The sequence below is a fragment of the Hoplias malabaricus genome, chromosome 5, assembly GCF_029633855.1.
Source record: "Hoplias malabaricus isolate fHopMal1 chromosome 5, fHopMal1.hap1, whole genome shotgun sequence".
Taxonomy (NCBI): domain Eukaryota; kingdom Metazoa; phylum Chordata; class Actinopteri; order Characiformes; family Erythrinidae; genus Hoplias; species Hoplias malabaricus.
Genome location: NC_089804.1, coordinates 11,997,776 through 12,024,977, shown reverse-complemented (window position 1 = coordinate 12,024,977; position 27,202 = coordinate 11,997,776). Strand labels below are relative to the sequence as shown.

The following is a 27,202-nucleotide window of genomic DNA, read 5'->3' as shown; positions in this document are numbered from 1 at the left end:
CTCCTCTCAATTCTCTGAGCCTATACTGAGCAAAAGGTCCAAAATGCCAGGTGGTGATGGAAAACCTTTGGTAATATTAGCCATAGGTCTAGATATTTTTTCATATACCGTTTCTTGGTTAATAATATCTGAGATTTTAAAATTGTCTTTCTCCAACAGATGGTAGATTAAGAGAGTTGAGAGTTGCCTTATTGTGGCCTCATCAGAAGCAGGTGGCAGTGTACATAAAGCTGTATTGTAAAACCTGAACACATCCTCAATTTCTATTGAATTATGCAATTGTAGGCCAGGAAGGATTTGATGCTTGTAGCTTATGTATCCATCCATGAGTAATTTGATATTGTAATTATTCATTCATTCATTCATTATCTGTAACTCTTATCCAGTTCATGGTGGCGGTGGGTCCAGAGCCTACCTGGAATCATTGGGCGCAAGGCGGGAATACACCCTGGAGGGGGCGCCAGTCCTTCACAGGGCAACACAGACACACACATACATTCACTCACACACTCACACCTATGGACACTTTTGACTGTTTTTTTGGACTGTGGGAGGAAACCGGAGCACCCGGAGGAAACCCACGCAGACACAGGGAGAACACACCACACTCCTCACAGACAGTCACCTGGAGGAAACCCAAGCGGACACGAGGAGAACACACCAACTCCTTAAAGACTGTCACCCGGAGCAGGAATTGAACCCACAACCTCCAGGTCCCTGGAGCTGTGTGACTGCGACACTACCTGCTGTATTATCGTTATGAGTTTCTTTATTTATCAGTCTGTCAAGTTAAAAATTGCTGGGATATTGTTTTTTTTCCCCCCAATTTTCTCCCAAGTCACAAACATTCCCACCAAACAGGGAAGGTAAACGCAAGCAAATGCTTCCACCAAGACATGAAGCCAACCACCACATTCCACACACCATTCGTAGCTCTGCTTATGTGGAGTACAGGGTATATTTCTAAAACCAGATTTTAGCTTTTCAGGTCCCTGCTTGACTAAATGAATGCATTCCCTCATTCCCACAAGAATACAACGTGAGCTTTAAGTGTTCTCATTTCAGCATCGCTTTTCTTCTTTTGACACGGGTATTCATTCCATTAACATTCTGTGACACCATTTAAAGAGCATTCAGTTTATTGTCAACAATATTTTCTAGCCCTGGAAACCCTGGCAACCACGAATAATAACATGAACCATGAGAACATCGGGCATCTAAATAAAAGAAAAAATGGTGTTGGTTTCCATGAGTTAAGGCAAATATCCCACGAAGGGTGAGGACCCCTCTCTAGCAGCAAGAGGCGAACTCTCACACAACTTAGCAATGTCCAATCCACTTGTTTTATTATTTCCTTTGAAGTAGTTTTTTGTTTAGCTCGTTCAGTCACTGATCATTGTTCCCTCTTAGGTTTCCAGGTCGCTACCACAGCAACACCTGGAGCCACTTGTAAAGCACCACTGTGACCACGTTGCTGCCCAGAACCTGGCAGGCAGAAAGTACAAATGTTACATCTGCTTCTACCTTCTCTGTGTGTCAGGGTCTTTTCTAAGGTCCTCTGCCGTTTCAGTGTAGAAGGGCATCAAGTCTAGCCACAGGTGTAAAGCTTGTGAAGCTTTAGCTATTTCTGAGTCTCTGATACATCATGTGATGTTTCTTTTTACTTTTTTGAATTCCGCAACTGCCTCAGGTGTCATGTGCTCACTATGAGCACCTCGGTCATCCCCCTCTGACTCTTGTTCTCTTCAACCTCTGTTGCTTTTTAATCAGATGTTCTTCTCTGTTTCTGTTTTCCCTCCTTGTTTCATTTCTGATTAAAACATATTTTGAATGGACCCTAGCTAGAGCTAGGTTTTATTTCACCATCGACAGCTAGGTGCAACATTATATACAGTATGTGAAAATAGATAGCCGAATCAATCTTAGCAATACTAAAATTAGCATTAAAGTGTCGTATAGATAACTGTTTTGAGACCTGTATTTAGCTTTAATCCTGACTCCCTTTCTCCAGTGTTACCTTTACCTCAGCTACACACTTAAGAGATTTTCCAATTTCTTCAAGTGTTTCTGTACAGCCGCAGTCTTCTTGAGCATTTAGAAGGTCACAGTGTTTCCATTGCTAGTGATTAGCTATGGCTCTCTGAGGCTGGGGGGCAATAACTGAGCTAAATATAGCCCCCACATTGAATATTCACAAATGAGTTAAGGGGATATTAAATCTGGAAAATGGTGGATGGCGTAACTGACACATTAGCAGTCCAACAAGTGGTAGCCTCAAGGTGCCTTTAGTACGCGAACATCTTGTCATGAAGAATGACAGAACAATAATAAGGTAAAAGTGTAAGTGGGCGGGGGTCTTTCCAAAAAAACAATGATCGAGTAACAAATGTAAGAGCTGTTTAATAAATGAACAGGGAATGTGGAACATTTATATTGAACATAGTGCATTTTTCAGTCTATTTTCCAGGCCACAACTGTTACATTTTTTATGCAGGCAGCAAATACCAGCAGAGTGGTTTAGCTTTAGTGCTGTGTGGTCTTAAATCTAAGTTTTGGAATCTGAATTTTCATTCTGAATGCCAGTGGGGACTTAAAGCAATAACAGCTGTAGGGGAGACTACAGAGGCCAGAAATAAATCTGCATTAGTGCCACGGTCATGGTAAACAAAACCCCAAGCCACCATTTTAATATAATGGCAGCGCAGAAGGTTTGGAGATTTATCACTACCTCCACAGAGATGCAGGAAATTCTATTGGGGTGTGGGGGGGTATGGTTAACATTATAGTCTGTGAACTAGCTTGCTTCAGAAGCCAAAAATGCAAGATTATTTTGATGAGCCAACTAGTTTCTGTACTCAAAGTAGACATACTATTAAAATAATTAAAATACAGAAAATATATAGTACATATTATATATACAGGGTGGGCCATTTATATGGATACACCTTAATAAAATGGGAATGGTTGGTGATAAGAACTTCCTGTTTGTGGCACATTAGTATATGGGAGGGGGAAAACTTTTGGACACCATGGTGGCCATTTTGAAGTCGGCCATTTTGGATCCCATTTTTGTTTTATCAATGGGAAGAGGGTCATGTGACACATCAAACTTATTGGGAATTTCACAAGAAAAACGACGATTGTTTTAACGTAACTTTATTCTTTCATGAGTTATTTACAAGTTTCTGACCACTTAAAATGTGTTCAAAGTGCTGCCCATTGTGTTGGATTGTCAATGCAACACTCTTCTCCCACTCTTCACACACTGATAGCAACACCGCAGGAGAAATGCTAGCACAGGCTTCCATTATTCGTAGTTTCAGGTGCTGCACACCTTGTATCTTCACAGCATAGACAATTGCCTTCAAATGACCCCAAAGATGAAAGTCTAAGGGGGTCAGATCGGGAGACCTTGGGGGCCATTCAACTGGCCCACGATGACCAATCCACTTTCCAGGAAACTGTTCATCTAGGAATGCTCGTACCTGACACCTATAATGTGGTGGTTCACAATCTTGCTGGAAAAACTCAGGAAATGTACCAGCTTCAGTGCATAAAGAGGAAAACACATCATGTAGCAATTTCACGTTTCCAGTGGCCTTGAGGTTTCCAATGATGAAGAATGGCCCCACTATCTTTGTACCCCATATCCCACACCATACCATCAAGATGTGCAGCACCGGAAACTACGGATACTGGAAGCCTGTGCCTAGCATTTCCCCCTCCCATCTACTAATGTGCCACAAACAGGAAGTTAATATCACAAACCAATCCCATTTTATTAAGGTGTATGGCCCACCCTGTATTTAAAAAAAATATATTACAACCCACAAACACTAAAATAAAACAACCAGTCAGATTTTGTGACCTGCAAATAAAAAATTTGTCTGAAAACATGGAATTTATTCTGGTCATTCTGATTTTTTGTGCTCTGTTTTACATAGATACTTCAGAGTTGTTTTGCTACCTCTTTTGAGTCTCTCCAAACAAAGCGTTGGACACATGTCTAGGCAAGATGCACAGACCAGGTTAAAAGAAGAAATACATATACTGAATAAATAACAAAGTGAAAATGACTACTGAGAAATGTCTTTAAAAAGCTGAGACATTTGTAAAATGCAACACAAAAAGAATCTGTGATGTATTCATTCTCTTGAACCTTTATTTATCTTATAAATTTGCAAAGAAAAGATTTCCAGTGTGTTCACTGACCAACATGACTGTATTTTTGTAAGTATAAACACATTTAAAATTTGATGATTGCGACACACTCAAAAATGTGAGACAGACATGAGTTTACTGCTTCTTTTTAACATGAATCATCTTTCTGTTTAATTACACTGTTTAATCATCTCAGAACTGAGGATACCAATTACTGCAGATTTTCCACAACTGGGATTTGTAGTTCCAGCAGCTGGTGCTTAAATTTGTAGATCAAGCATTTCAGGTGGTGCCTATTTACATAGGTATCGCCTGAAAATTTGACCTACTGTGTACACTTTTTTATTCGTACTTGGAATTGTCTGTCTTTATAACTCAGGATTGCACACTGAGAAGCGTAAACGTCCAAACTTTAACAGGAAGTCTTCCTGCGCTCGTACCAAAGCCTCTTCATCAATGTACACTGCCGCCCTCTTGGCCGTGATGTAGTACTGCACTTGCCTGAGGCTCCAGCCCAGAACATACATCAGAAGACCACACACAGCGGCAGTGGAGCGTCCAACACCTGCGTTGCAGTGGACGTAGACCGTGTGACCATTCTCTAACAGACCATGGAGCAGAAACACTGCCTGAGGAAGCATCCGCACACGACCTGCAAAGTGGCAACATAATCAACCATTATTATAATTAATAAATAATACGTGGTTCATCACCATTCAAGCATCTTCTCCTAAATTTAATTATGTCTAGTTCCTCTCCTCCATCTACAAAGCTGGGAAAAAGAAAAATAGCACATGACACCCGGCAGCTATCAAATCTGCTAATAATACAATGTCACTGAGAGTAATTTGACCAAAGACAAAAAGTTTGCATATGTTCATTATTAGCAATGTTCATTATTAACAAACGTCCACATTGCGTAGAACAATCCCTGACCATAATTAATTAAAATGAAATACAGCAGCAGTTAATGGAACTAACGAGTCCAGCCAATTTTCCGTCTCTGTGGAAGAAGGATTATAATAGTAGTGACTATGCTGAAGCAGAACAGATCAATAGAGTCTGAGAGATGTTCAGTAATGTGTTTCCATTGCCTGCGCCAGGGAAAACTCTAACTATGGGACATGATTATCCTGCATTAGTGGAGAAGAGATGTATGCATTTGTGCATGTGCTTATCTTTCTGCTCGTTCTCATTGTAATAAAACCTCCTATCACCAATAACCGTCTCTAATATTCACTTATCAGTTCCTTATTATAAACAGTTCTACCTTCATCATCTGATAGCAGAGGGGTCAGAGAGAGGTGAATGTTAAAGTCAGTCTAAAGTAAGAAGCAGGTTGTGCTTAAGTATTTCATCTCATTGTACTTCAGTTCCACATATATTTGATACTGTGGAAGTGAGGGCTGCACATTATATTGTTTATTTATTGCACTGTGATGTTGGCTGTTGCAGTACAGATACTGCAGAAGTCTACAATATGCAAATTAAATAATAACTCAACTTTGGCATCACTCAGCACAAAGCAAAGCAAGGCAGCTCTGGATTAACAGTTCTTCTCTAAGTATGTTGAGCTTTAGTGATGTTATGTTGGCAGTAGTTTGAAAAGACGTCAAGTGGCTGTTATGACATTTCTTGGTGAAAGTTCAAGCTAGAGCAATGTTTAATATAACACTTCAGATTATACCTACTTCAGTGCAGGGATGGGTGGTATCTACATTTTTCATACTGCCATACCGTCTCAAAATATTATAGCAGTATACGGTATTGCTATGGGGACGGGGTGGTCTGTCGGGCTGTGCTGAGCCTTATATAGTCGAGTGAATTTAGCTAAACACTGCCTGACAGTGCACACCGACATTTGTTGACGATAAAAACCCGCTTCTAAGAGAGCTAATTTCAACGATGCTGCTGAAGGAACAGAAATGTTTGAAAACAAGCGAAATAAGACACTGTTTAGAAGCATAGCTGGCGCTAACAGGCACTTGTGGTTTAGCACACCACAGCAGAACGTTCAGCGAACTGAGGCTAAAAACACACACATTAAGAGGATAAAGTTGAGTGAAGGAATTCCTGAGTATTTTGTCTGTTTACAGCTTTCTTCCTCTCTTTTTTAACCCAAACTCATGGCTAATTTCACAACTGCGGTGGGCTACTGAGCTTGTGTCTTTTCGCCCGTTTTCAGACCTTGACATCAGCAGTCATTGAGCTCCCACAGCACCCCCTCCCAGTGGCTCTCTTAAATGCACGTAAACATTTAAGATGCGTTCTTAAAGACACACAACAGAAATTTGACACGCCACACACACACCATAAATACCCCCCTCATTTTGAGATAAACAGATTACAACAAGTACAACATACACACACATACCCTCTGTGCTCATGTCCGGTGTGGGGATCCAAACATAGGCCAGGCCTAAGTCTCTGTACAGGTACATCATGGTCTCTGGAGTCATGGTGTCATCTGGGTTACGTCTGCAGCCATGTGAGTTGTTCAGGATGTCCCACTCTGTCTGGAAGTTCATCACCGCCGTAACACCCAGCTCGTGCTTCATCTTCACCGTCACATGCTCTACCTGCCGAGGACAACTGCCAAGCCACACCCTTGGAAGGACCCTGCTTATGACAGGACACAGGTGTGGATGACTTGCTTTAATTATTGCCTGTATTTTGATAAGAAAACCTAGATCTTTGAAGATATTTAATGCAGGATTAGATCAGATCAGTGGTGGGTTCCCCAAATTACTTACGCCAAGTACATATTAACTTGATCTTGAGAATGTTAACAAAACCCCATTTGAACTACAGTACAATGTGAACTCACATGTAAATATTCTCTGATTCCCATTTGTGAAAGGGAAGTTTCAGGAAAAGGAGCATTAGGAAGGGAATGTCTAGGGGGCGAAGGAGTTTGGAATTGAAAAGGAAGGGGAGTCTTATGTTGGTGAAAATGGCAACCCTCTGCTGTTCGGTTTTCGAAACATTAGCTGTATGTCAAACATTTCTAACCTTGTCCTCAGGGAAGCTCCTCCAATTTTGCAACTGTTTCTTTGAGAAATGGCAAAAACTATCAAGTAAGTCATTAGTGGCAGCCTTGGCCTATTGGTCAGAGGACTGTGCTTGGTACCGGAAGGCTGCTGGTTCGATCCCCAGGACCGACAGGAACCTCCACGGCTGAAGTGCCCTTGAGCAAGGCACTGAACCCCCCAGATGCTCCCCCTGAGCCCGGGATGGCTGGTGTGTTTTCACAGCCCCTAGTGCACAATTTTGTGTGTTCACTGCCACAGATGGGTTAAATGCGGAAGACACATTTTGTTGCATGTTGAACAAAGACAAATAACTGCACATTATCATTATTATTAACTCTAGCAGTGTACGGAATGAATCTTTTAATGAAATAATTCATGACTTATTTCTGCCATTAATATACACTGAATAACTTAAGTCCTATACACATTGTAAAGTTCAAAGTCAGTGAAAAGACAAAGCAGAATGACTGAAGACAAAACTCAAAGAACTAAACCTAGAAAGCAAACAAACAGAAATAAAACTCATTTCACGTGGACTGCAGCAGGAACAAACGAGGGTCCAATTCTGAAACCGAATACAGACAGGTGAATTTACATAAGAAACCAAGACCAAAATACCACAAAACATTCACAAGCAGACGCACAAAGACAGAGAAACACAAGGAACACAATAGAGAGAATAAAGTGAATGTTATGCTGCAAAGAGGGTGAAATCAAACAAAATGATCACAAAACACAGTATAGGATTCTTCCTTTTTACTTTTTGTTGTGTATGACGTCTGGTGCTGATGATTACAGCCGTGAAAGACATTGAATGAAAAGACAGACATGCAACTTGGAACGCTATGAATAGAGTGAGACACAGGAAGCACGGTGGGAATGTGTGAAAGGAGACTTAAGTCCCAAGTTTAATATTTTTTCAATTGCAAATGATATATTTTTCATTGTATACTTGAAAAATGATGATGAATACATTTGACAGGAATCCAAAGACATTTCCTTCACCAAGTTCTGATCAAACTGTCTTTGAATTACTCAGTAGTATTTTGCAATTAGTGGCTTATATTACGATCTACATCCTTAAAACAGCAGACTACTCAGGCTTTACCTTCGTTTACTATGTCTCTGGTCTCCTAGTCTCACTTGTACTGAAGTTGGTTATTATGCTACTCGTAGTTAGCTACTCTCCAGCACTGGTTTTTAGTTGCATACCGTTAAACTCCAACTGAAATTGTAGTATAGGTGGTTGTTTTACCAAAATATCAAAGAGCACAATCAGATTTTCAGTGCATTTTCTAAATTTTTAAAGAGAAGGGAAGGAAATAGATCTCTCACTCTCTCTGTAGGCAGCAGACAGATTTCTAATTTTGCACTCTCTGTGTCCCTACAGACACAAAGCTAAAGACCCATTAGAGTCATGATTCAGAGAGAGAGAGAGAGAGAAGTGGGGGTTTCAGCTCTCTCTCAAGGTTTATTGTTTCCAAGTGAGCCTTTGTTACCTGTGTGTATCATAAGTCTTTTCAGAGATTTAGAAGCTGTTACTACAGCAAAGAAGATCAATCTCCCTGTTAATACCCTAAAAGAGATATGGATGAGCGTGTCCAAAGACTTTTGGATATTTAGTGTAGGACTAACCTCACTTAGCTCTGAGAATTAGCCAGTTTACCTAAAGAACTACAGAAGAGCTTTTTCCTTGCAGAAAGCAGCAGGCGCCTGTAGTTTTCACACATAAAAATTATTCAAAGCTTTCATCTCATTCCTGCTTTTATTTTGTCCAATTAATGTTGTTCTGAATCACTACAGATTCTTAATTATGGAGCTGGAATAGAGATGCACTAATAGTGTGTAACACTACACAGTCAAAGCTAAGTTCAAAGAAGTTCACGGGGTCAGTCTGAGACTTCAGCTGAGACCAAGAGAATCTTGCCTTTCAAACTTCTGTTTTAATGATGTAACACGCAGTACTCGGTAGGAAATCCCAGCTTGTAGGTTAAGATCTTTAGAGCAGATTTGTGAATGAGGAGAGAAAAAAAATCAGCACCTCTAGCATTGTGGAACACACCCTCGGCCAAACATGGTTTATTGTGCCCTCCAGGGCCACGCGATTATTCATCTACTCCTCAAAGCCACATATTTTACTCTGTTATTAATCATGAAAGACTCCATTTAAAGCCCAACATGTGGTAGCCCACTGAATCCCAAACTCACATTGGAATGATGACAATGCTGCATGATTTCAATGAACTGACCAATGCAATCTGAAACAGATCTCAATCTAATGGTCCTTGTTTTTTTTTTTACAATTTTCTACTTTTTCAGAGACTTGAAAAGACCAAAACTAGAAGTGTGAAAGGAAACAAAACCGCCAATTAGCTCTTATTGAAAAAAGGGAAAAGAAAAAAAAACTAATTGTTATCTATAGCCTCTTATCCAGTTCAGGGTCACGGTGGGTCCGGAGCCCAGTCCTTCACAGGGCGACACACACTCACACATTCACTCACACACTATGGACATTTTCGAGTCGCCAATCCACCTACCAATGTGTGTTTTTGGAGCATGGGAGGAAACCAGAGCACCCAGAGGAAATCAAAGCAGACACAGGGAGAACACACCAAACTCCTCACAGACAGTCACCCGCACCCACAACCTCCAGGTCCCTAGAGCTGTGTGACTGTGACACTACCTGCTGCACCACCGTGCCGCCCCTGCAACTAACTTCTAAGACTTCTTCTGAGTTCTTCTGAGTTTTGGAGGTTTGAACTGCAGAGCTCTGAAAATAACAGAAGCTGTAATAAAGGTGTAACAAATGGTGTACACCTTAAACACTAAATTGTTCTTTCGTTGTGGAGGCTTCTTTATAAATTGTGATATATATATGTTTATACGAGTGTCATATGAATTCTTGTTGATTTAATCTACTAATCCTGCCATGTCATTTAATAATGGTTTTGGGTAGTGACACTTTGAGGGTATATAAATAAAACATCAACTCATTTTCATCATTAGTAGTGTTGTAATGAAACTAAACCATTCTGAGCAACACAAGCGTGTTAAGGAAAGTTGACTGTGTGTGTGTGAGAGACTGTGGATTACAAGACATTAGTCCTCCACCCTGAAGTACAGACTCAGCCCTGGGGTGATTTTTATCTTTCTTCAAATTTAGGAAATGTCTCATTGGAAAGTTTTTTGGGTTTTTTTCAGTAGAGATTTGTTTTTACAGAGGATTGAGCAGTTGTATTGCGTCAAAATAGGTTTTAAATTTCTGAGAACCAAAAAAAAAAAAGAAACCATAACCAATAAATGTCATTTTGTAATTGATAAAACTGTATTAATATTCAGAGTTATAAAAACAGTTTGTAAACCGAATGTTTCTGTATATAATCGTCTATTTTGAGTTTAATATTCTTGAAGAATACGTTTTCGCTTTCATTCCGCCTTTTCTCGGTTGCGTTTCTCTCAGTCTCGCTTTCGCCTCCAGAAGTTTCTCTTAAATTAAGCCCCGCCCACCCCGCTGATTCTGCGCACACCGATACGTCAGCGAGAGCGCGGCAATTTTACCCTGACTGAAAAAAGACCAACCGGCAAACACTGGTTAGCCATATCAAATATTTATTAACGAGTATGTCTTTTAGTAATGCACAGTTCCTCATAGAGGCTTAGAGTCATTTTGCAATCAGGGTTAGGGTGTGCAGAATCTGCTGGGTGGGCGGGGCTTATCTTTAGCAGCCAATGACTGTCTAGATCCCGACACCGTCAAAAGTCAAAAGCGAGAGTTCAGGAGGCGAAAGTGAGACTGAGAGAAGCGCAACCGAGAAAAGGCGGAATGAAAACGAAAACGCATTTTTCAATAAAATTTTCTGTTTACAAACTGTTTTTATAACTCTGAATATTAATGACAGTTTTCTCAATTACAAAATGACATTTATTGGTTATGGATTCTGTTTTTTGGCTCTCTGAACTTTAGAACCTTTTTTGACGCCATAAAACTGTTCACTGTAACAAATGTATAGACGTTACATATGATCACATGCAAAAATAAAAATACAATAAATGTCAAATATATTACTTCATACCTACGTTACACCACAATCATACTTCCCTGACCTTGAAAAACGCACAGCTTTGACGCAGTAGTGCACAATAATGTAATTATATATTCTCCACTTTTGTCTAAATTGAGTACCAACAAACGGTGTGTTTCAGCAAACTCCGATGAGGAAATGAACTGATGTTGAACTATACCATGCTTTTATTATCGCTGAGGGTTAAAAAGTGCAGGTTTGATTAAGGGGAACTCAAGAGGCTGAATGTAGTTTATATAATGATAGACTTCCCCTGAGTATTTATAACAGTGGGCACTTTCTGTTTTCTCTGAGTAAATTAAACGTAGGCGTATGTCAAAGATCTACCAGAGGAGCGTTCAAAACTCAGTAAACTGTGTCCTGCAGTTGTTGTATTAATTAAAAAGCAGAGCACAGAGCACATGGAGTGTGCTACATATTTGGGCTGTAGATGAATACAGAGTATATGTCAAACTAGAGAGATAACAAATGAACCCATGTTACTGGCCTCCAGAGGATACTGTCTGACCACTGATTAACCCACAGGCAGAGATACTGTTCATTTCAACCCTTAAACATTTAAATATTCTAATTTTATTCAACCTTCAAACTTATTACTGAACATATACACTGTGGATATAAAGAGCATATGGATATGTATATTTTATATTTCATACCTGAATGCTACATTAAAAGAGGGTTATTTCTGGACACAGCTGATCCCTCTCCTCATTCTTTCTCCAAATTTCAGTCTTTCATTCTTTCTTTCTCTGTCTGTCGCCCTCTCTTTTTTCTATTTCTATCTCCCTTTCAATTTCACTCCTTTACTATCATTTTGTCTCTTTCCCTCTCCCCCCACCCGGTGTCCCCTCTCTCACTGGATATAATAGTTATTGTAAATCATGAGTAAGGATGTGCTTTAGCTCTGATCTCCCAGAGGTCTTCACCTGGCACCCAAATCAATTTACTCTGTCTAAGACGTTTAATCTGTCCGTTCTCCAGTGGATTTAGCCAACAGAGTTCCATCTCACCATCTCAAAGCATTTATTAACTCTCTCTCTCTCTCTCTCTCTCTCACCATCCAATACGTTTTGTGTGTGTCCACTCACAACCTTTCATACCTGATTCTATCGTCATGTGAGTAAAGACTCTACCTGGATTGAATTAATGACCACACGAGGGCGACATATGTCGCCACCATAAATAAATCGTTCAAAAGTTTCTGTAAACACACAGGGAATTTGACCACCCCCTCCCCTTTTGTTTCAGCCTCTACTCGTCTAGGAAGGCCTCTTTTACCCGGAAATGTCCTCTTTTTTAGACTTAAAAAATGTCCGGGCGGAATTTCACAAACGTCCGGGATTTTGTTTTTCTAGAACTTACATAGAACTTCGAGAAGCATTTCGTTCACAAACTAGTCCCGCCCTCCCCTACTCCGATTGGTTCGCTTGAGTGAGAAGGGGGCGTGGTGAAGTAGCCTAAAATCTTCTGATTGGACGGTCTGACTGTAGAGCTACCGTTATTGGTCGATAACCTCTGTAAAAATTTAATTGGTCAGTCTGCACGTCAGTAGTCCTTGTTTACGTCAGGCAAAGCTCATGTACCCTCCCTCGTCTCGAGCAGCTATGCCGAAACGTAAATGTAAGTTTCTCGGATGAATTAAAAAAGAAACTCCCATGTTTTGTGTAGAAAATAAAGGTGTAAAGGACCTAAAAGCACATTTAGGTTCAGCTAAGCATACAACGGCAGCGAGGGCGAGAGCTCATCACACCCCCGCATTTAGTACTTTTACCTTAAAATTACAGCTTCAAAATCATTCAGTTTTTATTCATGTAACGTTTAGAGGGTAGGAAATACACCCCCTATTCCCTATCATTTCAGAACAGTGCTGTAAATGTAAATTAGACACTGCAACTATAGAGAGAGCCCAGTAAGAATAATATCAAATTTTACAGTGTTCCTTTAAGCTCATGTGTAGCTGCTTCTGAGCACTCGACTGTATTGGTCAATGCTTTGCTATGCAGATTATAAGCTATATGTGCACAGCTGAAGTGTCAGCAATAAATGCACTTATTAGAAGAGGAGTCTATATATTATGGACTCTCACTCCTCCCTCTCCATTGAAGCTTTCCTCCCTTTGTACAATGGAGTCAAAATGAATGTGGAGAAACAAAAGCGACTGGGATAATATCTGCGAAAGCTCTCAAATCCAGAGCATTCTGTTCATTGCTGAGTGCAGCTGAAACCTACCACAATGTAACAATTAAATAGAGAAAGAGAGAATAACAAGAGAGAGAAATACAAGAGGAATACAAATATAAAACAGCACAGAATAATAGGACATTAGCATATGCGATTTCAGTCTTTTGTGGCTGGAGCGGCTGCACAAATCCATCCTTAATTAGTTGGTAAATGAGGCACTTGTCGTAATGGCTTACTTTGTTGTCACTGCAACTTCTTAGGCTCCTTTTTTTCACTTTGTGGTCTATGCTTCTGTGCTGCTATCCTCACAGTTTACCGGCTAATGATGACTACATACTCTACAGTGTGTGAGGTGTAGAGTCGGACAGAAGGAAAAAATATAATGGAAATTAAGAGCGCCATCATTATACACTTCAACAGAAGGCCGGAAAATGATATCAATTAGAGTGGTGTGGAAATTAATGTGAGAGCCGGCCAACGGCAGCATGGCACAAGTGATATGTGGTATTGATGCCATAGAACTCCATTCAGCTAGCCACTAATCCATGGTCCTCGGGGCCTAATTCATCTCGCAGTGCTCTGAATTGATGCATGCATTTTTTTTCTGCTTTACCATACTGCCTCACAAAAAAAGGAAGAGTGGAGGAAAAAGGATACAAGCAGCTTCATTTGTTTCTTTTCAGAAGTGATCAGTCACCTCTGAGTAGAGAGAGCGAGATGAGCAGAGAGTAAGAGAGTAACGTGGAAGGGAATGGGACAGAGAAAGTGTGTTACAGAGAGTGATAAACTTACAATGTGAAAATGAGAAAGTGAAATATTGAGAGTGAAAGCAACAAAGACAGAGAGAGAGAGAGAGAGAGAGAGAAAGAATGAGTCAGACAGAATGTAAAGTATTTGTGTGCGTATAAATATAAACTACATACAGGCACACTACAATGAACCAACATGGTAGGTGTGTACATTGGCCTGTGAGTGGGTTTAAAAACTCTAGCAACACTGCTGTGTCTGATCCACGAATACCCAGAGCAATGCATCCACCATGCAAAATAATACCTGCCCTTTACTGGTCCTTTGAGGGTCCTGACTATTGCAACACAGGGTAAAATGTGGCTAACACAGTATTCAGAGCAACAGGTAGACTGCTCTCTGGGGCTGGCAAAATGGCGTGGTGGCTTTAAAATGACGGCTCATTTGTGTATATTTATACACATACACCAGACGGCCTTAACCTTAAAATCAGAGCAAGAGTAGAGAGCGTTGAGAGGGAAGGGGAAAATATATTTACTGTAACGTGTGCAATGAGCAGGGTAAAGCAGGTGAAGTTTCCTTTTCAGACACTTTCTTTAGAATTGCTAAAAATAAAAGCAAGCACTTTCTTTCCCAAAAGAAGCTCATCTGAAAAAGGCCAGATTTATACTCAAACACTCGCCACATTAAACAGAGATTTACAGCATGTGAAGGAACAAAGAGATGCAGCTGTGGCCTGAAAGAACTCCAGCATCTACAGTCCAGTATCAATGCTCTAAGCTGATTCAGTCCAAGGCTGCTTCCCTTTTAGACATCAGCACTGTCATATTGTAGGGTCTAAGATAAAAAAAAAAAACAGTATTTTATTATTTTTACACTTTAAAGGGGACATAACTCATTTTTTGCATGCGTTTGTACTTCTACTTTGGTCTCTAATGCTCCCATAAAGTGCGAACAGTTGAAAGATTTTGGTGTCAGGAATCATATGGTTCTATGAGCTGTTTGGATGGTTCCCTTATTGTGACATCACAGTAATGACATTTGCATAGAACCACCCTGGCACCACTCCTCACCCGTGTAAACATGGGATGGAGTGAGGCGTGGCCAGCAACAGCTTATTTGCATAAAAGTGACAGCCCTTAAACGGCTCATTCCGAAAGGGACTGAACCTGGCAAGATCTCTTTATGTGAGAGTCATTTTGTGCAAAGAACTTCATGAACATGTTTTGTAGCCCATAGACCCATTCTAACTTGTTTAAAAAGAGGTATAATATGTCCCCATTTAAAAGAACAGTTTGAACAACAAGTTTGGACAAAAAATTTTACCAACTGCTTTTCATCCCTGGAAAGGCCAGTCCTCACCAAGATCTCATTTGAGAACTCCTCGACTGGTGTGATTCTGGATGGCCAGCTATTATTCGCAACCCATATTGTGTGTATTGCACTTACTACGTTTTCTTCTTTCTAGGTTTCAGCACTGGCCCTTGTTCTGAGAAGTGTCTGAGCTCAGAGGGAAGTTGGACCCTAACCTGTTTGTACTAGCTCATACTCATTCTGTCTGAACACTCACAGTCTGTGAGTAGCTCTGGATAAGAGCGTCTGATAAATGCTAAATGTAAATGCAAATGCAAATATAAATGGAGTTCAGTGTGTGAAGTTTGCTTCTTAAATTTCTTCTTCCAAAATTTCCATTAACAATAATTGGGCAAGACTCCCATAATAATATAATATATTTGACTCCCACAGCTACATGATTAAAACTGTAAGTCACCCTGGATGAGAGCTTCTGCCAAATGTCATAAATGCAACGTGTAAATACGAGGATTCAAAAGATTAGGTCTGACTGATGTTTCAAACAAACAGCGAATGAAGTTATAGAGGCAGTGGTAATGGATACTGTGCTAATATAATTGTTTTTCATCTATTTATAACCATATGGAAACGAATGTTTTATGTCTCCATGATGCTAATCTACATTTACAGCCATATTTCAACAACCAGCAGTGCAAGAAAATGGATTTTTAATAGAAACAAATAAAAACACGTCAGACACAAAAACTATTGAAAATGTACTTCGTTTCAAGTAAACACCTAACCCCCAAAAATGTTCTAATCTTGTTCTGAAGAGAAGGATAAAAAGATAACAAGATGATCCAGATATAACTCGGTGGAGCAAAACATATCGTCAGAGTCTGAGCCATATTACTCTGTACTCTTTTATCTGTCCAAATCTGAAGATAATAATCATATCATGCTTTTAGATCCCACACAATTTCTCTGAGGCACAAAAGAGCCTTGCAGAGACACTAAGTCCACCTCATGTTTGATAACTGAACTGCAGGCGTTGAATCGATCTGTGTGACCCTAAGAGTCTATAAAGAGCAGATAAACCTGCTGTCCAGAAAAAATAAATAGAATCCTGCAAGGTTATAAAGCACAAGCTCAAACTACATGCTTTAAGTCAAAAACAAAGCCTTGTTTATTCTAAAATAATCTTAAAGTCCAGGGGGAATTATTTACTACATATTACCATATTTAATAAATAACAATTAATATTTATCTTGAGCACCATGGTGGTGCAGCAGGTGGTGTCACAATCACACAGCTCTTGGGGCCTGGAGGATGTGGGTTCAAGTCCTGCTTCGGGTGACTGTCTGTGAGGAGTTGGTGTGTTCTCCCTGTGTCTGCGTGGGTTTCCTCCGGGTGCTCCGGTTTCCTCCCACAGTCTAAAAACACACGTTGGTAGATGGATTGGTGACTCAAAGGTGTCCGTAGGCGTGAGTGTGTGTGAATGTGTTAGTGTGTGTGTTGCCCTGTGAAGGATTGGTGCCCCCTCCAGGGTGTATTCCTACCTTGCACCCAATGATTCCAGGTAGGCTCTGGACCCACCGTGACCCTGAACTGAATAAGCGGTTACAGATAATGAATGAATTTATCTTGGGTGTCACGGTGGTGCAGCAGGTAGTGTCGCAGTCACACAGCTCCAGGCACCTGGAGGTTGTGGGTTCAAGTCCTGCTCTGGGTGACTGTCTGTGAGGAGTTGGTGTGTTCTCCCTGTGTTTGTGTGGGTTTCCTCCGGGTGCTCCGGTTTCCTCCCACAGTCCAAAAACACACATTGGTAGGTGGATTGGCGACTCAAAAATGTCTGTGTGTGAGTGCGTGTTCCTGCTTTGCACTCACTGCGACCCTTAACTGGATACAGTTACAGACAATGAATGAATGAATAAAACCTATCTTGAGTTTCCTGTAAATATCATAGAGGTTTTTTGGAGCTGCTTTTTGGTTTTTCGTTTTTAATTGAAGACCTTAAATGTATGTATGAAAGGTGCTATGCAAATAAAGCTTATTGTTTTGACTCCACCTGTAATCAGAGTGAAATAATGTTAGATAGCTGTCATATTTACCTTAATTTGTCATTGTTTTCCTCTTTATGTCAAATTAAAGATGGCAAACCTGTTACAGTAACGTTCACAAAGCACTAATGTATACAATTTCCATATATAAAATTGATGTGCATAATAATATGTTACCAACCTAATAGACACCCAGTAGAATAAAGGGTTATATTAGGCCTTAAACCAAAACCCTAATAGTGTCTGCTGTTACCAGCCTATAGATAAAACATGGGACCTTCTCAAAGATATTTGTAAACTGTACATTCATTGATACCTCACAGCAGTGTAATGAAGAAACCCAGCCTCAGGGCAGATCAGGATTAGTGTGAGCTTAAACTGCCATCTAAAACTGTTTCTCTGCCCTGAGGCCATTACAGAACAATCTTCTGACCCAAAATGCTCACCATCTGCCTTCCTGCACACAATATTTACTAACAAGGTTATCTGTACAGACACCTGATGTTTCTGAAGTAATCCTTTTAGTCGCTTCTTGCCAGTTTCTCCCCAGAAAAATCCAGAGAGCTGCCTAGAATAAAACCTGAGGGCAGCAGAGACTCTGAACCTGCTGAAGGACTTCATAAAGCACTGCTAAAGAGATGGAGGACAAGAGAAATAGAGAGAGGGGCTATTATACTGTAGGTGGCACTCAATGCTAGTATTAAAGCACACTCATGCAGTATTTGAGCTTAAAGGTGAAACTGACCATGATCCAATTCATTTCCTTATTGAAGCCTAAAGAAGTCATTTAAATGTTGTGATTATGACAGGCCTAAAACACACCTGGCGCATGTACACACGCACACACACACACACACACACAAGCCTAAGGACTGAAAACAGGAATGGCAGTAAAGGGAAAGCTGTTGAAAAGCTGTTTGATCATTCAAACGAATGACATAAAATGAATGTCATTATAAAAAATAAATGACATTTTCTTCCTCTTGTCCCTACCTTTTGATCCTTTGTGCTTTTCCACATTTAATCCACTGCTTTCATCCCACCCTCCACCCCATTACTTCAAATCTCCCTCAATCACTCACACACACACACTCAGAGCTTTTCAACTCAAAAGACTTTGTTAATATTCATTTTAATGTTTGTAACAGTACTCAATAATGGACAAATTCACACACACAGGCTACAGGTACATGGCGTCTCGTCTTCCACTGTGACCCTGCTAAAGTGGATTAGAGACCACTACACACAGCTTTGCCCTTTACTATGACCTACATAAGGCTGAGAGTGAGAAAGTGAGAGAGAGAACAATGAGCAGAAAAGCTTCTAAACCTCAAAACGGACTGAAGAAGAGAATGAAAGAGAGATACAGCAGCTGAGAATGTGAACAAATAAAGAAACTACACTCTTTGTAAAGGACAAAAATCAGAGACCACACTTCACTTGCGACTTTTGCCTGAAGTAACCCAACATTAATGATCTGGAGCTTCTACCAACCCAAAAACCCTTAAATAAATCAACCCAATCTGAGCACATGAGACAAAATAAGTCTTTCTGATTTTGTCCTGAATCTTAAGTAGATGGCACATACTTCCCGCCCTCCTCGTCTGAAGCTCTCCAATCACAGCGCTGGACCTACGTTTGTGTGAGTGCAAAGACGAGGTTAAAAGGAACAAAGAAAAATAAGAGAAATAAATATAATGAACATTAAATATGATGGAAATAAAAAGGGAGAAGAAAGAGAACAAAGCAAAAGTGACTAAACTGCAGGGCTCCTCTGGTTTGGACTACACAGAGACTCATTTACTACACGGTTGAGACCAGTCATTCTGAACATGGCTGTTTAAATAAGGTACAAATGATTTTGAATGTGACAGACAATTCCATTAAGTCCAACTCAACTTGTGGAAAAAAATAGTATAATATATCGTTTTAAAACAGCGAAGACATAGAAGTCATTCAAGAGATGTTTCTAAAGGAAACGTAGGGAATGGGAAAGTCAAAGGAAACCTATACTTTCAGAACTATCCATCCATCCATCCATTATCCACCACTTATCCGGGTCCAGGTCACGGGGGAAGCAGTCAGAGTAAAGAAACCCAGACTTCCCACTCCTTCTAGGGGGGATACCAAGGCGTTCCCAGGCAAGTTGAGACATGTAGTCTCTCCAGCGTGTTCTGGGTCTTCCACGGGGGTCTCCTCCCCGTTGGACATGCCTGGAAGGCGTCCAGAAGGCATCCGGACCAGATGCCTGAACCACCTCAACTGGTTCCTCTCAGTGTGGAGGAGCAGTGGCTCCACTCCGAGTCTCTCCCGGATGTCCGAGCTCCTAACCCTGTCTCTAAGGGAGAGTCCAGACACCCTGCGGAGAAAACTCATTTCAGCCACTTGTACCTGCGATCTCATTCTTTCGGTCACTACCCAAAGCTCATGACCGTAGGTGAAGGTTGGGACGTAGATTGAGCGGTAAATTGAGAGCTTTGCTCTTCTGCTCAGCTCTCTCTTCACCACAACAGACTGGTAGAGAGTCCGCATTACTGCTGACGCTGCACTGATCCACTTGTCAATCTCCCGCTATAGTCCATTCCAGAAGCATTTATTCATTCATTATCTGTAACCGCTTATACAGTTCACTTATTGTGGTGGGTCCAGAGCCTATCTGGAATCATTGGGCCCAAGGAGAGGGCTCCAGTCCTTCACAGGGCAAAACAGATTCACACCTACGGACACTTTTTAAGTCGCCAATCCACCTACCAACAAGTGTTTTTGGACTGTGGGAGGAAACCAGAGCACCCAGAGGAAACCCACGCCGACACGGGGAGAACACACCAACTCCTCACAGACAGTCACCCGGAGCGGGAATCGAGCCCACAACCTCCAGGTCCCTGGAGCTGTGTGACTGCGACACTACCTGCTGCGACACCGTGCCGCACCAGAAGCATTTAGCATTTAAAAAAAATGTATAAAAGATACTGGGAACTTGGAGTCCTAACAAAAATTCAAGACCTGGTACCACATCAAATCTATCCCTAGCCATACAGAGCACTTAAAGCTTTCATTATTGAGAGGAACAAATAATGCTGCACTCTGCACCAAGGAAAAACAAAGTAGGTACTCTTCAGAGCAAGGGACTGACCACCCCAAAGCCCACACCTCACCTTCACTGAATGTGTCGATTGTGAGAACATGCAACTGACTCCTAAAGCTGAACTTTGGTGTAGAAAAAGATATAAGGTATAAGATAAGATATACCTTGAGAAGTGCATGGCCTGTTCTCCGGCGATGCTAAAGTAGAAGTCTGTTGTGTGTTTCATCTCATCTGTGTGACCACTCTTCTCGATCCAGTGACCAATGGGTTGACAGTACACTCCATCCACCATGTTGCTTTTGTCAAACACACATTCACGATCATGATGGGGACCGTTACCTGGAGACAGAGGAGAATATTCAAATGTTTTCATCAGGAACATGTTCTAAATATAAGTTAAATGAGATTTCAATGAAAAAGCTTAGAAAAAGGTTTAAATTGGCAGAATTGTCTCCTCACCCCAAACGTAATAACCCAAGTCATGTCCACTGTGTAAAGTTAGCTTTTTTTTCTGCTAACAAAATTAATTTAACTAATGTTCAGCATGTAAGATCAGTGTGACTGTTACTTAACAACGACAAGTTTAAAACAAGTGACCAAGCATGGACGATTTAGGTGGAACATAAGCTAATTAGCTATATTAGCCGTTATATTAGCCTTGTATCTCCAGAGCAGCAAATTTCAGACACCAAATAGGCCTTTGTCTTGGTTGTAACTATATCTAAATTTCTGTGGGAAAAAGCAGTTGTTGTTTTTTTTATTATTATTACCAACTTATTACCAACTTTTCAAATTTTATTATTGGCAACTTTTCAAATTTGACCCACTCTCAGTTGTATTCCCATTTTAATCTTTCCTCATCATTACAAAACAACCCCAAACTAAACAAACTGAAGAGAGTGGTTTGTAAAACAAAAGTTCGGTAATTGAGGTAAATCGATGTGGGAATGTGTCAGAGAAGAGACATAAGATCAGAGTCTTCACTGAACCAGAGCCATTCTCTATTAAAAAAAAAACAGAGCCTTTGCATTTTGTTCACGTTCAGCTCAAAATGCTGTCCTTAATAGCCATGTAATTCAGCTTAATTGGGGCTGGAGGGTCATGAGAAGTCAGAGCAGGTCAACTTATTTCTCCATGAACTGAATTAAACAGAGAGAGAACCTGGACAACCATTATCACACTTGCACAAAATAGTTTCAATTGGAGCTCTAACAAGGTCTTTTAATGATTACGGTCATTTTAGAATTATGTTCTGTAGAAGGGTTTGTGTTTTGTGCTTAGGTCTTCACTGACGCAAACAACCCCACAGGCTTACTTTCTCACAAAGGCCCAGAATTCGTTCTAGGAACAGAAAAGTGCAGCAGATTTGTCCATTTATCATCGTCTACATCCTGTCAGCCATAAGCCTGGGGGACCACTCATGAGACAGAACCAGACAAGGAGTCTACGCATCTCTTTTATTCGTATTAAATATTAATGCTTGCGTTAGAATATGCTCTATTGTGTAAGCAAGAAATACACAACTCGAAAACCACAGAGGTTATGTTGTTATTTTGCTCATTTGAATAAGAAATAAAATCTAAGCCAGGTTTCTGAATGAGAAAACCCTGTTACCACACTGTTTCTGGTCCTGAAAATGCTAATTTCTTAACATGCCCTCACCAGATTTCACCAGTTTGAATTGCATCATGGTTTAGGATAGACAAGTGGCTAGTTTGCCTCAGTTTATATATATATATATATATATATATATATATATATATATATGGCTCAGCATGTTTCTTGCCAACACCCATGAAAAGATTTTCCTTTCAAGGACAATAAACCAATCTATGCGTGTCTGCCCGAAGCCTGAGGCAGGGCTGTATTTTTGGAATGTGACGCTGCCAGGTGGAATTGAGACTTGGCACCCAGTGAAATTGGGCCTAGATCCACAAGATGCAATCAGCAACAATGTTTTAATCAATGTGTCAGATGCGTTCCCCGGAAGTTGTGCTGCATGTTGACGAGATGAAAATTACAGCATGCCAACAAACAGAGAAAGACAAGCAGCAAATGTATTCCATCTAAAGAGAGAAAGCAGAAGATAAGTTCAGGCTCTCAGCAGCTGCTTTAAGCTGCCACATTCAGAGTGGAACATGAATGAATCCCAATTAAACAGAACAGGACACATGGAAAACCAAGGCCTATTTAGAAACACAAAGGTCCATGAGAGAACAGACTAGGAATGCCTTTCTCTTGAGGAGCTTTTCTGACTCTCTGGCGCTACCAAACTCAAAGACTCGTGCATCTGGGTGTGAATGAGAGAAATAACTCAAGCACAAAGATGATTCGAATCACATTCAATCTTTTTAGAACAAGTCCACAAGGGCCTTGAGCGGGGGTATGTGTTTATCTGTGCCATTACTGCCATCTAGCGGTGAAGATGGCCTTTTAAATTACATTTATTCTAAGGATTTAATATTTCCGGTTAAAAGTCAGATATACGATTACAGACGTTGTGGTAAGATTTGAAAACATGGAACTAATTTTAATGAACATATGAATATAAAAGGCTTAAAGCTGATCTTTTTTTCAAGGAATGCCCTGAATTAAATTAATGGAAGTCTAATAAGATACACTTTGGCTGGTATTTTGACCAGTTTGCCAAAGATGTGAGTTAGCATACTGAAGCTGTTAAATCTGCCTCTATCAATCACAGACTCCATTTTGTTTCAGAAGCCTTGTTGAGTGAGATGAAACGTACACTTGGCTGGGCATTTTAAATTTGACAAGGCCTTTTGGGAACCCTCTGACAGCCTAATCGCCGAGACTAGTCTAGCAAAAATGACGGTCTGTAGTGGCTGTGCTGTCCAAACCGCATAAATGAAGTCCCCTGAGGGCACTTAGAAGAGAGACCCCTCTCACTCTAATTGAAAAGCACTGCATGACCAACCTCGGACACCTTGCGCTCAAACTGTTCTGCAATACTGATGTTCCAAATATGTCTTAATATGGTTATCTGAAGGGTCATATCAGCTAACAATGCAATTATTTAACGCTTTCAAAACAAGCATATTAAACAAAGCCATTTTAAACATATCTAATACAAGATGCATGTTTGCCAAATAATTCCACTGAAGTAGAGAAATTTCATCAACAGGAACAGAGGGACGTCCATTTTGTGCCATGCACATTAGCAACTCCTGGTCACTATTTCTCTATTGGAGAATGCCATTTTATTCACCCTGTGGTAAAATGTAAATATTTTTAATCTTACACATTTGTCCCTATGAACATTCCCCTTGAAAGTCAATAGACTCTTTAATGTAATTATTAATTCATAGTTGAAATATCAATAGCATTGAAATATTAATAATGCTGCAAGCAAGCTAACACTACTACAATCTGACATGCCGTATGAAGCACATCAATTAAAAAAAAACAATAATAAGGTTGAGGTTGACAGATAAAACACATCAGTGTTGCACACACGAAGCTAAATCAATAATCCTTCTAATTCAGATGCTGCTAAATATTTTGGGCCAAAACATATCAGCTCAAGAAGTCATTTCTTTTCCAATGGGACAACAGCAATGATTTTAAAAAATGCTTCTTCAATAAGATTCAATAAGATTCTTCAATTCATTCTTCAATAAGAATCAATACCGAGACTTTGGACTAGTCCTAGAGCATATGTAAAAGCGAGTGTTATTCTCATTGTTTTTTGAGGCCTTCATTCACAATTAAATGTAAAAATTAGTGGTGTCAATCAATTAAAAATCTGAATTCCATTAATCCCTGTGAAGGACTGGTGTGTTCCTGCCTTGCGCCCAGTGATTCCGGGTAGGCTCTGGACCCACCGCGACCCTGAAATGAATAAGCAGTTACAGACAATGAATGAATGAATGAACAATTCTTGATATAACTCTGCTACACCAGAGGTGTTCGAACTCTTTTTTACAGAGGCCCTCGTTGCCAGTTGTTTGAGAACCTGGGCTCCAGCCTCTCCACTAAAACAAATTTGAAGAGTATAAAAATAAAAACATTTTATGACAGAGACATCACGTTACGCTAGTCCCAATAGCAATTGCCCTGTGAAGGACTGGCGCCCCCTAAAGGGTGTGTTCCTGCCTTGCGCCCAGTGATTCCGAGTAGGCTCCAGACCCACCGCGACCCTGAAATAAATACGCGGTTACAGACAATGAATGAATTAATTCTGTTAATCCCTATGACATTTTGTGATTAATCTAATGCTAGTAATTCCATGTTTTATTGGAAGGGAAATAATGAAATGTGTAGAGTGACATGGACAACTAACTGGTTACAGGAAATCATTCTTTTTTAATTTACTCTAAAGTTCAGAGTAGTCTTATGACAATAAGCTGAGGAAAATTACAGAGAGAGAGTTAACATCAAACACAACGAAGCTCGAAAACAAGCTTTAATTGAGAAAATTGCAGCACGCTGACAGCTCAGACAATAAAACATCTTCATATTCCAGCTTCAACAAAGTGATGTTTGTGAGACTGAGTGAGAGAGAGAGAGAAAGCTATTTAAATTTAAAACCACAAACCCATGTCAGACAATCAGAAACCAGGGCCATGCGTTCATGTCCACAAAATATTCAATGGCGCAAACACTGACATCAAACTAAAGAGACTAGGATTCAGCCGACGCCACAAGCCCAAAACTCCACGACAATGCTGAAAACGAGTTTTCCAAAAGGTCAGTTTTCAATCACCTAAAACACAAGATAAGGCCAAAACACATTTTTAAAAAAGCTGATTTAAAAGTTACTTTGCACGTTGCGCATGATTTGAGACAATGAAATGTTGAGTACGTTTTTTTTAGTTAGTTATGAATGACCATGCCCACCATTTGCAAAAACAGACACAGTATCGTTGATGTGGAGTAGGACCCCTTGGGGAACATTCTGTAAAACATGTGTATGTTAGTGATTTACAAAACAAATAAACATCTTCCGCCCTGTGAAGGACTGGCGCCCCCTCCAGGGTGTGTTCCTGTCTTGCGCCGAATGATTCCGGGGAGGCTCTGGACCCACCGTGACCCTGAACTGGATAAACGGTTACAGACAATGAATGAATGAATGAATAAACATCTTCCCAAAAACATCTTAAGTGTTAAGATAACCTTAACAGGGAGAAAAAGCATTCTGTGTGATGTTCACTCTACCACTTAAGAATCTTCTTTGTTCCAAGATGTTTGTGGGAAACCCATCCCTGTTCAGTTCCATGTGTTTTGCATGGTGGGAAATAAATAAAAAAATATTCAAACAAGCAAACACGCTTACCATCAATACTGCTGGCTTCAACAAGAAAGTGTATTATCACTGGTTTATTAATCTGTGACTTCCAAACATAAACATAGTCATCAGTCCCAGTGCCGTACTGAATGTTTATGATTCTACTTTCTGAAAGGTTATATATTTTCTTCACCACACTTTGTCTTTGGACTAGTGTTTATTTGCTCCTATGGGTTAAGAGTTATTTCTAAATTTTAGATACCTTCCCAGATATATTTCCCGTCCACACGCTTAATGAACTTGTACCAGTGTTTGTCAGTGCACGGCTCTGACAGCTGCACTTGTCCGCTCCACAGACACGGCTCGCGGGCTGAGAGCAGCGGCAGAGCCGCGGTGAGCCGGACAGCTTTCTCCGGGCACCAAAGACCGAGCTCCGGCCGAGAGCCCGACACAAACACCTCCACATCCGAGCGGCCCAGAGTCATAATCACACCGAACCTGAACAGCATCTCTACACAGAAGTCTGATCTGAGAAATTGTCCTTAACCGCAGGAGCAGGACACTAGCCTCTAGTTTTCAAGCTAACAAGCCTTTGACATTAGGTAACGGAAATGTTTGAATCGACTTGATGATTCGGCTCTTTTACTTGGCTCTTTGGAATGAACGCTGGGAGCCGACTCGACTGACGTTTTGACAAATCTATAGAAAGGGAAATATTATGACATTAGCAAAGTAATCTCATCTGATTACTAAACCCCGTCTTGGACAATATTTTTTTGTTAATTTGTAGCTTTTTTTATTTGTTGGTGTTTTTTTTTTTTTAGTTTTTCTGATTTTAACTTGCTTTACTTGATGAAAGGTTTGCCAGCATTCACGAATATGTCTGTGAAATGTCCCTCTTTTAATTAACCAAATGCAAATTCAGATATATAACTGTTATGGAAAGTTTCAAAATAGGCCAAGTTTAGAACTTAATCTCGGTATCCTGGCTAGTTAAAAAAAAAACTGACAGTGGAATTGAATGAAGAGTCGAGTCTTATTTGTGAGTCGAGTGAATTGATTCAAACCACTGCAAATAGCCGTTACTCGTGTGGAGCTTGGAGCTAAAATTAAAGCCAGTGTGAATCTGGCTTTTGGCAGCGTTCAGCTGAGAAGTGGACGGCTCTCTGTAGTTTAATAAAGGAGCAATATATTTACTTTATTAAATCATAAAATTACCATGTTGTCCATGACCAGATATTAAGGATACATGTCCATTTGAAGCATTGGCGTCTCTGACAGCTGTGCTGCAGACAGTATATTCTCTGACGAGTGTT

General features: G+C 40.4%; 1 protein-coding gene across 2 annotated transcripts; it reads right to left on the bottom strand.

The window, feature by feature from the left end:
* Nucleotides 1-3,942: 3,942 nt before the first annotated feature.
* epm2a (EPM2A glucan phosphatase, laforin) lies at nt 3,943-27,200 on the bottom strand. 2 transcript variants are annotated; one of them, XM_066671990.1, is made up of 4 exons: nt 27,105-27,200; nt 20,806-20,980; nt 6,536-6,780; nt 3,943-4,813 (listed from the first exon to the last, which is right to left on the bottom strand). In XM_066671990.1, the coding sequence occupies exons 2-4, from the start codon at nt 20,931-20,933 to the stop codon at nt 4,530-4,532; spliced, it is 657 nt and encodes a 218-aa protein (XP_066528087.1). In that variant the 5' UTR covers nt 20,934-20,980; nt 27,105-27,200; the 3' UTR covers nt 3,943-4,529. The 2 variants fall into 2 exon arrangements, with proteins under 2 accessions (XP_066528087.1, XP_066528086.1); XM_066671989.1 differs by lacking the exon at nt 27,105-27,200 and adding an exon at nt 26,149-26,483 and having other exon boundaries at nt 3,944-4,813.
* Nucleotides 27,201-27,202: the final 2 nt, after the last annotated feature.

Coding starts and splice junctions, on each gene's coding strand:
- epm2a (XM_066671989.1), bottom strand. CDS start 26,395: ATGCTGTTCAGGTTCGGTGTGATTATGACTCTGGGCCGCTCGGATGTG. Junction 20,981..26,148: donor CGGGAAATATATCTGGGAAG/GTATCTAAAATT, acceptor CTCTGTCTCCAG/GTAACGGTCCCCATCATGAT. Junction 4,814..6,535: donor ACCGGACATGAGCACAGAGG/GTATGTGTGTGT, acceptor GCCACTTTGCAG/GTCGTGTGCGGATGCTTCCT.